The following is a 13607-nucleotide window of genomic DNA, read 5'->3' on the forward strand; positions in this document are numbered from 1 at the left end:
GCTTTGACGATTTTGCCAGTGCGATTGCATCGGAACGTAAGTCTAATGTATGCCTTAGACTTATCAAAAAATATGTTGGTGTTTTTAAATCGAAGTAGTTTTGAAGGGCTGTATAATTTGTTCATGCTAAATCTTTCTCATAATAAGCTGACGACGTTACCAAATTGTATGTTTCGTGATTTGTCCAAACTATTTCGGCTGATTTTATCTCACAATAAATTATTTTATTTGAAATCGGAAGTGTTTTTAGGATTGTTAACAATTAATGAGCTCAAAATGGACAATAACCTGCTAAACACATTAGAAGTTGACCTATTTCAAACGTTACACGACCTTAAAAGACTTTATCTCGACACAAATGGTTTGTCCTCTTTAGAATTTGGTTTATTTTCCAATTCAAGAAACCTGCGCATCTTGATTCTTTCTTCTAATAACTTAACCACATTGCATAATGATACATTCACAATGTTGAGTAAACTAACCGATCTACACTTTAATGACAATTATCTCTCTTCACTCCCAGTTAACCTATTCAATGATCTAGAAAGTCTGCAGTATTTGTCTTTGAAAAAAAATCATTTGACGGATTTGAACGTTGGGGTCTTTCAAAGCTTACACAATCTTCATGATCTTTATCTCTGTGAAAATAATTTAACTTCTTTGAACATTGGCATATTTTCAAGTTTACAATATTTAGAAACATTGCCTTTGAATTACAACAATTTATCCACCTTGGAAACTGATTTATTTTCCAATTTGAAAAATCTAGAAATGTTGAAGCTCTCTAACAATAACTTAACTAATTTACATAATGAAACATTTACTACTTTGACCAACCTTGATACATTGGACATTGCATTCAATTACCTGCAAACTTTGCAAGAAGGGGTTTTTGAGAACCTTAAATCACTGAGTAAATTATATTTGCATCACAATACGTTGTCCAGCTTGGAAATTGGTTTATTTTCCAATTTAAAAAATCTAAAAAGTTTGAAGCTCTCTAACAATAACTTAACTAATTTATATAATGAAACATTTACTACTTTGACCAACCTTGATACATTGGACATTGCATTCAATTACCTGCAAACTTTGAAGGAACGCGTTTTTGAGAACCTTATATCATTGACCAAATTATATTTGCATCACAATACCTTGTCCAGCTTGGAAATTGGTTTATTTTCCAATTTAAAAAATCTAGAAATTTTGAAGCTCTCTAACAATAACTTAACTAATTTATATAATGAAACATTTACTACTTTGACCAACCTTGATACATTGGACATTGCATTCAATAACCTGCAAACTTTGCAAGAAGGGGTTTTTGAGAACCTTAAATCACTGACCAAATTATATTTGCATCACAATACGTTGTCCAGCTTGGAAATCGGTTTATTTTCCAATTTAAAAAATCTAGAACGTTTGAAGCTCTCTAACAATAACTTAACTAATTTACATAATGAAACATTTACAACATTGACAGCACTTGGTGATTTGAATATTAGTCATAATAACCTAAAAGTTTTGCAATTGGGTCTGTTGAAGAATCTGAAATCATTGACCACCTTCGATTCCAGTGACAATGCGTTGGTGTCTTTGAATGATTCAATATTTCAAGATGTACCAAATCTCACACAATTGGATATAAAGAGGAATAAGTTAGAAAGGTTATCGGCAACCATATTTCAAAATGTACCACATCTTAGTACTCTGTACCGTGCATTTAATAGATTAAAGTTCATAAATTCCAGTATGTTTCAAAGGCTACATGAGTTAGTCCTTTTAAGTTTGAATGATAATATGTTCAATGAATTTCCGAGAAAATTGTTTACAGGTTTGAAAGAGCTGCAAGTTCTGATCCTGGCTAATAATGCAGGAGTTAAATTTGAGAAAAGCATATTACAAGGTCTTAATGAACTTCAGATTATAGATTTAAGTGGGCTGGATATGTTTTATTTGGACCAGGAGTTATTCAAAACCAATACTAATCTACAGAGTATTGAGGTACAGAGAAATAATTTGAAAACAATCATAAATTTTACAAATTTACCAGACTTAAATTTCCTTAACTTAAGAGATAACGCATTGACTGACATCAAATCTGATACATTGTCTTTTGCAACTAAAAGTGTGGAACTACTGGTAAGTCAACATGGAATATGTGAATGTTATAAACCCAAAGATGTTGTCTGTAGCGCGGCTTACGAACGATCACCGTATCTCACTTGTGATAGGCTTCTCTCCGATAGGGTTCTGATGTATACGACGTGGCTCATTGGGGTTAACGCACTTTGCGGAAACATTTTCGTGTTGTCTTGGAAATGTACAAAAAAAGAAACCAACACAGTTCAAAATCTATTTGTCACAAGTCTTGCTATATCTGATTCGTTCATGGGTGTGTACAATGTACTGTACATGTTGATCATTGCATCAGCTGATCTCTATTTTGGCGAACACTTTCCTATGCAATCTGAGCGCTGGCGATCAGGTATTACTTGTCGAATAGCAGGAGCCTTGTCTATTATATCATCCGAAGCATCTGTATTTTTAATTACGCTGATAAGTATTGACAGATTTACTCATATTCGATTTTCATTTTCAAACAAAAATATGGGTAAGTTTACGGCCAAGATGTTAATACTTGGAACATGGATTGTATCGTTTATTTTAGGTGTGGTACCATCTATTTTAAGCGGGAAATTGTTTCGATTTTACGCCAATTCACATGTGTGTATTAGTCTACCATTGGCTTTAAACAAAATGTTTGTTACTAGGGAGGAAACAAAATTTGTGAATTTTCTTTTATACTTTGTCAACTACTTTGACATATTCTGTATTTACAACCACGTTTGAAGGTTACCAAAGTGGTCAATTCTTTTCATCAGCAGTATTTCTTGGAGTAAATTGCATTTGTAATTTCATCATATTTATTTGCTATACTGAAATAGTTAGAACAGTTAGGAAATCTTCTAAAAAGGCGGGTAGGACCAAAGATTTGCAAAGACAAATCATGCTAACTGCCAAAGTAACAGCAATAGTTGCAACAGATTTCACTTGCTGGTTTCCGATCATCATATTAGGAATTTTGGTTCAAACTAGGGTACTCATATTACCCCCATCTGTCTATGCCTGGTCAGTAGCATTCAATTTGCCAATCAACTCAGCTATCAATCCATACCTCTATACAATTGGTGAAATTATATCAACTTACAAGAAAAAACGAGCTGATGAAAATATGCAAGACGCTGAAGAGAAGTAAGTTTTAAGCGAATATTATAATATCAAATTAACTTTATTTGGAATGTAAATAATACAAATTGAAACGGTGCGTATAAAATACTATTTAATGTGTTGATTTTGTTGAATTCGCAATTGGGCTATTCCAGTTGAAATCCACACTACCCTTGTGGAAGATTTTCGAAATATTTTCCACAAGAGGAGTATGTTTTTCAAATGTAATCGGTCAGAGTTAATCATTTTGAAATCCATTCTCCCCATGTATTATGGCTATACATATATTTTCCACAACTGGAGTGAGAATTTCAAATGGAAGTTACCCAATTGTCTAATCTATTCGAAACTCATACTCCCTCTGTGGAAGAGTTTGGCTAAATCTTCACAGGGGTAGTGTGGATTTTAAATGGAATAGCCCATTGATTTTGGAAGTTGATATCGCGAATTTCAGTTTTTCTTAGATTTCTTCATGTATACACTTATCGGAAGCAAATGAGCTGAAAACGGGCAACATTTGACTATACGTTTAGAAAATAAAGCCACAGCAAGCTCAAATAAGCGGTGGACTATTTTAACCGAATTTAACTAGTACATAAATCATGGAGTGATTCGGTGGTGCGCCTATGGTCACTGGCGTACTGAGTAGACCGTCCAGCGTTTATTATTGTCAACAAGGTTTGATCGATGGTTAGCGCTTCAACAGTCCGGTCCGACTGCCTTATGGCAGTATGTTGCCGAGTCAGGCAGTATGGTATCCCACAATGCAATGCTCTATTTCAAATAGAGCATCTTTTAATATACACCGTTATTTCTTGGTTTAGAGTAAAGAAGTAAGTAAAATATATAAAATTATCAATGTATGTACAATTAGTAGTAATTTTTCATCAATTTTAGTTAAAATAAAGTTAATTTGCATATTTAAATCAAATTTTAAAAAAACCGTTAGAAATTGTTTGTTATTTAAATTATTTTTCTCCCGGTCGAATGTTTTTTCGCCCGGTGAAAAATTGTCAACTTACATGTAGCTCATGTGTGTCAAAGTAAACTTTCCCCCGATCTTTTATAAAATCACTATGAACAATTTAGTCCTTAGTCTGTCGAATTCGGAAGGGTTACCAAAGCCTGTGTTGCCTAACTCGGCAACATGCTGCCTGATTTGGCAGTACTTCCTGATCAGGCAGTCGGACCGGACTGTTCAAAAGAACCTTGCAACAGATAACACACTATGACAACACACATGTGTTTTATAATGATTGTTATCAGAAGCACCAAATTTGTTTCTAAGGTAGAGAGGGTAGTTCAGTGTACAATCAATAAACTTTATATGAAACCGTAGTTTTGCTTGTGTTTTGCTTGCTCGTATTTTATTTGCCATGTACCCACGTTTTTAAACCAATCAGTTCCACTTTCTGACATTGAGGCCAGCCGCGTGACCACTTCGCCAGCGATTTTAGGCTATTGATACTGTTGATGCAACAATAATTAATTATATAAAAAAAAAAATACATAGCTTAAAAATTGGCTTCAATGCGCTGCGCCTTGCGCAGATATTATGTAGAAATTCAGAACCATACAGTACATTAATAACAATCAATAAACATTAATTCACTATTTACAAATCATCAAAATACGAGCTAAAAACTAATAAGACCCTCGTAGTGTGCATCTCTCTTGACATATGTGCATAACACAGAAGATGATGGGATACCAATCACTCTGAAGAAGTCGTCTAAAACATACGAAACTGTCAGGTCAGAGTCAAAAATTTTGTTTTTGTATAATGAAAACTCCAAATTATAATAATAATAATTAACCCCAGACAAAATAATGAAAACGGAACCAGTGATTTGCGCCTTTGTCAGACGTTCAACAGATATAAGTATGATTTATTTGCAATAAGTATGTAACAAAATAGCATGCAGATAAGGAGTCAGCCCCCAGTACCTGGACTTATTAGCGAAAACGATATTTAAATTTATAAAGGACCCAGACGAACTATCTAAAGTCACCACCCCAGTAACCTACAAAGGGCTTATAAATATCTTAAAAATAAACAAGAATATTTTAGAGGACCTAGATGAAACCTATCTTAAGTCACCACCCCCGTGACCCATACAGAGGGAGCTGAATAATATCTTGTTAACAGAAAATTAGGAATATTTAATATAGCACCCCAGATGACCTATCTGAAATCACATCCCCAGTGAACTACAAAAAAGGGAGATTATAAATATCCAAACAAAGAGCACAGCCAGTAATATAAAATGATGGGCTGAAACCTTTAACAATATTTGTGCATGCAAAATATAATTATATATCATATAGGGGAATTCCCAAACAGGTTAAATTGGATAACTTGATCCCTAGTAAAATGTCTACATACTTTTAATTTATGTGCATTTCTTGTCCATACTTAAATAGAAATATGTTTCAAAATAGAAAATATCTGCCAAAGAAGTTAATGGATCATGCAAAAAACTGAATGAGAAATAAACTTCCCAATCCCCCTCCCCTTTTTTTTAAAACATATTCTATTTATTCTTTAATTTTCCTCAGTTGAGCCTGGGGGATATGAGAAGCTCTCTGGATGTGCATTGAAATGGATGAGAGCATTTTGCCACTTTTGCCTGAGATGTAAAAGGCCAAAATCTGACGGGTGTGTGCAATCCCAGATCCATAGTGGTCTATCAATATTGCGCTTGTCTGGATGGAAGATATCTAAGTGGGTAATAACATGTGCATTTGTTATTTCCGTTCTGCAGATCTTGTGGGCCCATTTATTTATATTTCTCGTACATCTGAGCCCAGCACCACGTTTCTTCTCATCCGAGTAACCAAGCCTGGGTAATATATCCGACCACATGAGTCTAGTGTTTGGCAACAATTCTCTTAGACCCAGAAGGTTTTCCTTTACTCTTTTTCTGATTTCTCCTATTGGGCTCTTAAGAATGTCATTAGTGCCCACATGTAAAATAAGTGTGGTCGGATGGGTGTTTCCCACCCCATGCGTCATTCTTCTGACTCTAGGCACCAAGGCTGCACATCTCCCACCCGGATGTCCCCTCCAAAAACACCGGCCTCCACCATGGAGTTGTGCATCGTTTCGGCCAGCTCGATCAACGATACTATCTCCTACTATCCAAGTAACAGTATTCTCTGCAATAAATTAAAGCAAAAGAAAAACAAAAGCAAAGCAAAGCAAACAAACTAAAACAAAGCAAAGCAAATAAAAACATGAAGCGTAAACAAACAAACGAAACAAAAGATAAACACAACAAAGAAACAAAGAAATAAAATAAAAACACCTACCACCGCCTTTGACCTTTGAAATACAGGTAGCCTAATTTGTGAAATACAATAATAGGTAGCAATGGGATAAGGCTTCTTTCCTTCTTTATTTATTTATCTCTTTATATATTTTCATTTTTGCTTAAATTTTCTTTAAAGAGGGGGGTTATCAAACTGAAACGTGACACTATGTCAATTTTCTATTTTCTATTACAAATATGGCAATTTGTTAAAACACCTATTGTTTTTTTTTATTATTTTATTTTATTTTTATTTTAAATATCACATTAAGATTGATCACGAAATTTCTTTGTATCAATGAAGTACCAATATGCGTCTTTGGGTGAATTACCGAGCCAACATGGAAGACTAAATGCACTTATAATGTTAGGAAGTGATGTGGTCGAATATATAATTGAACGGCCGATGATTTCCATCGACCCATTTCTTTAATTCTCTCTTCTGGGATCCCACACAGAAAGGCAGTAGTAGCTGCCCCAATTCTGAAACTATGGGAGCTGAAGTCCCTGGGTGATAAACCTATGGCCTTTATACCCTGTCTCAAGATGTGATTAAATTGGAAGGTTAATGGATCTCCCCCAAAATGAATGAAAAAAGGACCTTGCTGGCTAGGTCTGACTGCATAAAACTCCATAATTGCTCTTACCGGGCATACAGGGTGTATCAAAATGATTGGTACCGGGCTATGTGACATTTTCAAAAATATATAAAAAATATAAAATTGCTAATTAATATAGTTTTTGTACTATAAATAGAAAGGGGCATATGTTAACTTATTGCTCTATTAATCTGAAGTTGATAGGTTGATGCATCTGGGAGCTATTGTCATTTAAACGAAGATCGACGTAATCATGGTTTGACACAAGATGAATATGTTCACTGCTTGAACCATCTATTGCATACATACTCTTCAATATCTCACCTCAGTATACATAACATAAAATTGCTTTACACATGCATTTAGAAACCTGAAGTCCATGCCTTACGACTCTGGCAGTGTGAGGTGAAGCTCTATCTTGAAAGAACTTAACAACTGGGATGGGTCCATTCTGTAACTACCCATATCAAATTTTGAAGCATTGTAAGTTATAGCATGTATGCATTGGATACGCTTTGCTCTTAGAAACTGTCTCCTAAATCTTCTCTGCACTTCTCCGTATCTTTGTGTGATTCTTAACTATGAATGCACACTGAAGTGTGGAATACTGTGGAGCCATTCCAATAACTTTTACCAGGTCTAAACTAACCTATACTGTCTACAGTATATAACCATTCTGCCACACCATCTACTTAGTAATCTAAAAAAACCACCATAATTTACCGCCCTTGATGGTGTTGATACACAAACTTCTTTCACCCCACCTAAATTATTCAAGTCAATAACATGACTCTCAAGCTATAAATATTGATTATTACATTAATATATATATTATGAATGAGGAAATAGGCAGGGAAAATATTAAACATTTCCATGATTTTCAACATATCCTCACAAGGTATTTGCAGTAAAATAGAGCTTTGAAAATGGTGCGCTACTGATCCAGCGTTACGATGAAAAGTGTAAAAACACCTACTTTCCTTTAGAATCATGTAATTTCTGAATAGAATGTGCTATCTTTATGATCTAAAATTCTTAGAGAAGATAAGACTACTATAATTACAAATATTAAAACAATTAACCCCAAACTGGCACAAAAAATAGTAAAACAATTCGGCAAAAAATGAGAAGTCTTCGGTACCAATCATTTTGATACACCCTGTATAGCCATATTGACACAATTGTCAATCAACAATTTTTCTGACTCTCCCTTTTGATCTGTCTTTGAATACCTAATTTTGATTTCCAGGGTTTCCCTTCTTTCCCCTACCAAGCGTATGTCCTGTGCTGACAAAACGCGGGGAAAATCTCCACACTTTTTTGGACATGTGAACTCGCTGACCCTTAGAAAACCGAAAAAGGCTAGCACAAAGGCTGCCTTAAAGAGCAACACTTCAAACTGTGAGTTGCAAATTGAAGGTAAAACTTGACCCAGTCTCATTAAAATTGCAGGAGTAATGGGAAGTCTAGTATCAGCTCTTGTGTTTAACCTCCTACATCCTTCTTTCAATTTTTTAATGATAAAAGTGTCTGTTGGATCTTTCCAACCATTCACCTTATGAACAAATGCCAGTGCCGATATATGAGAATTTATGGATGCTGGCGCCCATCCCGTAATTGATAAATATGATATATATGCCACAATATCGTATTGAGACACTGGCCACACTGGTTGTAAATTACTTTGGCTTCTAAATTCAATGAAAGAATCTAAACTTCTTCTATAGGATGCCCAAGTGCTTGGCGCTAGTGAAGATTGCAATAACCGCTGCGTCTCTATTTTCAGAGTGTCCAAAGGAATTCTGGGACTGGTGTGCCTACCTCTTCTGCTCCTGGTGCGCATTTCCAAAAACGATCCATCTGGAACCGTGAAAGAGCGTCCGCGATGTTATTCTTTAACCCAGGAATGTGCTTTGCATTAAAAGCTACATTTAATTTGAGGCATTGCAATACAAAAAATCGCACTAATTTCATCATTTCTGGGCATTTGGATGACTGTTTGTTAATTATACACACTGCCGCTTGATTGTCGGACCTTATAATGATCCGTTTCCCTCTCAGCTGGTCTCCCCAAAGAACCACTGCTACTAAAATGGGGGAAAATTCCAACCAAGCTATTGATCTTGTTTTTAGCTCTTCAGGCCATTTCTCTTGAAACCATCTTCCCTTAAAGAAACCTCCAAAACCTATGCTCGCACTTGCATCGGTAAATAACTGAAGTTCTGAACCCGAGATCCACATTTGATCAGGGAAAATGGATGAACCATTAAAACGTTCTAGAAATACTATCCACATTTCCAAATCTGCTCTAGCCCACGGAGTGAGCCTAATTTTGTGCCATGATTTTTTGACACCGCATGTTATGTTAATAATGCGGCGTAAGAAAGCTCGGCCTGGGGAAACAGCCTTACATACAAAGGATAAAGATCCAATGACTGATTGTACATCCCTTAAGGACACCTTTTTGGCTTGTAGCACCCTTTTGACCTTTTCCATGATTTCTCTCACTTTTCCTTGTGGAATTGCAATTTTCTGCTCGATTGAGTCGATTTCTAGCCCCAAATATATCATTTTTGTGGCCGGACCTACGGATTTTTCTTCAGCTAACGGGACTCCCAATTTTTGGCAGATCTTTTCAAAACTTTTTACGATATGATTGCATGACTCTTTATCACCCTTATCGGGCCCTCCAACCATGCAAAAATCATCAGCGTAGTGGGTAACCCTGTGTGAACATGCCTCTCTTTTTGTTGCCCATTCCAAAAACGTGGAGAATTTCTCAAAAAATGCTGGGGAACATGATGCTCCCATTGGAAGAGCTTTATCAACATAGAACTTATCTTGGACTTGAATGCCTAGTAATTGGAAATCACTCGGATGAACTGGAAGGAGCCTAAATGCAGATTTGATATCTGCCTTAGCCATTAAAGCTCCTTTGCCTACTTCCATGACTAGCTGCACTGCTGCATCAAAGCTATTGTATTTAACTATACATACGTCAGGATCAATCCCATCATTTACTGACTCACCATCAGGGTATGATAAGTGTTGAATGAGCCTAAATTTCCCTTGTTCAGATTTTGGGACAAGACCAATCGGTGAAATCATTAAATCTGCAATTGGCCTTTGAGTGAAGGGACCAGCCATTCGATGCATATCGATTTCTTTATTTAATTTTTCAATTGCTCTTTCTGGATCTTGTTTTACTGAAAGGAGATTAGGAGCATCTCTGCTGCTTCTATTACCCTGAAAACCTAATCTAAATCCATGTACAAAACCCTCTTCAAGAATTTTTGCAGATGCAAAGTCTGGGTAAAGTTTCAACATTGGGCACAAAATATCTAACTTAATCGGTGACGGGTATTTACAACAAACGCTGATGTTAATTGTGAGCATGATTTTTTATTTGCTGTATCCCTACCTCTAGTTGCTTTGTTTACTTTTGCAGTGACTTGCCCCGTGTCCCATCCCTTTGCATTGAGAGCATTTATGGCTGTATGGGCATGTTGCCCTGTTGCATTGCCCCTTGTTGAAAGCATAGCACACCTTGCTGTTTGCTGGTTTTCGTGCAACTGTGCTGGCTGGTGGTCCTCTATTGGTATATTGGGCACGAAACCCCCCAAAACTACCTCCTTTCTGATTAAAAGACCGGCTGTTATTGGCGGCCTTAGATACCGAGGAGGAGGGGCGGAAGGGATCATGTATAATGCCCATAACTCTCCGTCCACAACCCCCATGACCGGTGTGGTAGTGATTGCTGCATTAATCTAAACTGCTGATCATATGATCTCCACCCGTAACCACCGAATCGAGAAGCCGCTGTTCTGACAAGGTGGGTATATTTGAGTAATTCTTGCACCCGATGCGGGTGTGCCTCTAAATAAATTGAACTAAATATCAAGAAGGCACTTGTCCAATCATCAATATTGGTTATCCTTTGAAAGGGCCTGTTTTTTTTCCAAACACTTTGCCCTGATTGATTAACTGACAAAGCCAGCCCTAAATGATCCTGTTGTTGCCAATATGGATCCCGTTTTTGAAGCAAAGTGGCTAAGTCCACGTATTCCCCATTAATTATTTTTGTCTTGATCGATTGTAGAACCCCTGTCCCTAATGGGCTGCATACGGACACCAGGGGATTAAAACCCAAGTGATGCTGTTGAATCACTGGATCGTTAACACTACTGCCCATTGTAGCATTGATTATTGATTCATTTACGTGATCAACTTGAACACTCCCCGCCGTGCTATCAACAGTGTTCACATTATTACTCACATTGTTATTACTTGTGAGCCTACTTCTACTCGTACAACAATTATCCAAACCACCCATCATGACATTATCATTAAAATTACCTTGCAACAATTGGACCGCCTGTGGCTGTGCCTGTTGTACACGCAAAACTTGTGGTTGCTGTATAGGCGCTATCTGTTGTTGTTGTTGTTCTTGGTACCCAACTTCTGGTTCTGGTTGATTCTGTGGTATCAATACCGGGTTACCATGGTTACCACCAGTGCCTGGTTGTTGTGCTACACGTTGTGTTGTAGCTCCACGACCACGACCACGACCACGACCCCGACCTCTGATAACAATGCGTTGAGATCCCGGTTGAGGTATCATTGGATGTTGATCATTTTCATTTTCATTCCTCATCGCCTGTGTTTGGGAACGTGTTTCCCGGACACCAGCACCAATCACCCCCGATCTATTGAGCGCTGATGAATTACAGTTGCTCGTATTACTGGGTGAGTTACTTCCAGTATTATTGTGATCAGAGTTGTGTTCAATGGTGTGGAGGTTAGAATTATGCATTCCTCGACCACGGCCTCTCCTTGTTGACATTCGATTTGTACTCTTCTTTTTCCCCATTTTTACGAAGAAAACCAGAAACGATGAACACCAGAAAAATTCGGTAGATGAATTGTAGACGATGACAGTCAGTGATTAAATTAAATTTAATGTAAACTCGAAAACTTGATGATAAATAATATAAATCAAACTACTAAAATACTTCGGAAAGAAATTTTGTAAAACACAACTTAGTCCTGTTGAATCTGACAAAGCAATGACGCTACATGAATTAAACGGAATGCAAGACATCACCAACCGCAACAACGTGACCTAGTAACGGTAAACACACAGACAATGGGCCATGACAACGGGGACCCAAGCATTAATTCTGCAGGGTTAAATTGGTTTTCAATTGATGGGATTGAAAACTTTATTATTATTATTCTAATCATTATTATTAATATTATTATTATTATTATTATTATTATTATTATTATTATTATTATTATTATTATTATTATTATTATTATTATTATTATTATTGTTATTTAAAATCATTATTATTATTATTATTATTATTATTATTATTATTATTATTATTATTATTATTATTATTGTTGTTGTTCTTGTTGTTCTTGTTGTTCTTGTTGTTGTTGTTATTGTTGCAAAGAGAAGGAAAAACTAGTACATATGCAGAATTGTTCAAACGTCTATGAATATGGAACTAAAATATCTTGACATTGTAACTTACTATCAAATACAAAATACAGAACTATGATTTGAATTAAAGAATTTAGTTTCAGATGAAACGAGTTCAATCATTCAGTTTGTCATATCTGCGAATAGAAATTAAAGATTTCCACATTAAATCAAGTATAGCTTTAAGGGACCTAAACCTTATTTTGCATTGTTTCGTACAATAACAGTCATAAAAATTAAAACTTGCTGCAAGTCTAATCATCGTCATTGTTATCAAGGAGAATTGGCCATATGCGTTAGTGCTTTAAATAAAATTTGTCTTTGTAGAATTTTTCGGTTCGAATGTTCTAGCATACAAAAATGTATTGATCCGTTTTTCGAGACTAATAAAATAATTCAATATATTGAAATATTAAGTCGAACTTACGGATGAGGTTGAAGCTATATTTCAACTTGAAAACATATAGTTTGTGAATCCTGTTTGTAATTTTAAAATGATTATCAGTACTTTTCTGACATCGTAAGTACCGAGTAGTAAAAATATTGCTACGTAGCTGATGCTGCTGGTTTGTTCATTGCCTTTCAGTTTTACCCTGCCTTTGTTTTGTCACCAGATATATATAACTAAACTTGTTTTGTTAAGTGGCAAGACAAGAGAGAAATTGCATTAACGAACAAAGGGTAAAAACTCACGCATATATAAAAACTCAGGTATAACGTTATAAAGCAAAACAATGCATCAATATAAAATAATCTCTATATATAGACTCCCCATCATAATGGGTACTATCTTTCGTGCCACGCCTATAGTATCGTATACCAGCTCTTTTAGCGCTCTATTCAGTTTCTTTCTTTTGCTGAATAGACACATTCCCGAAATCCTTTGGGGCGAACGCCAAAACAATCATATAGTCAATGCTCGCGCTCGTCACGATGTCCACGTCGATGATGACGAAGTATCCGTTTCTGGCATAG

At 36.0% G+C, this 13607-nt stretch overlaps 2 protein-coding genes across 2 annotated transcripts; both read right to left on the reverse strand.

The window, feature by feature from the left end:
* Positions 1 to 5561: 5561 nt before the first annotated feature.
* On the reverse strand, positions 5562 to 12226 carry LOC140141397 (uncharacterized). The gene is made up of 2 exons (XM_072163252.1): positions 11498 to 12226; positions 5562 to 6390 (listed from the first exon to the last, which is right to left on the reverse strand). Exons 1-2 carry the CDS (start codon positions 12009 to 12011, stop codon positions 5777 to 5779), a joined length of 1128 nt encoding a protein of 375 aa, XP_072019353.1. The 5' UTR covers positions 12012 to 12226; the 3' UTR covers positions 5562 to 5776.
* On the reverse strand, positions 6806 to 9607 carry LOC140141633 (uncharacterized). The gene is made up of 2 exons (XM_072163543.1): positions 8300 to 9607; positions 6806 to 7182 (listed from the first exon to the last, which is right to left on the reverse strand). The coding sequence occupies exons 1-2, from the start codon at positions 8982 to 8984 to the stop codon at positions 6902 to 6904; spliced, it is 966 nt and encodes a 321-aa protein (XP_072019644.1). The 5' UTR covers positions 8985 to 9607; the 3' UTR covers positions 6806 to 6901.
* Positions 12227 to 13607: the final 1381 nt, after the last annotated feature.

Source organism: Amphiura filiformis, chromosome 19, assembly GCF_039555335.1.
Source record: "Amphiura filiformis chromosome 19, Afil_fr2py, whole genome shotgun sequence".
NCBI classification, from domain to species: domain Eukaryota; kingdom Metazoa; phylum Echinodermata; class Ophiuroidea; order Amphilepidida; family Amphiuridae; genus Amphiura; species Amphiura filiformis.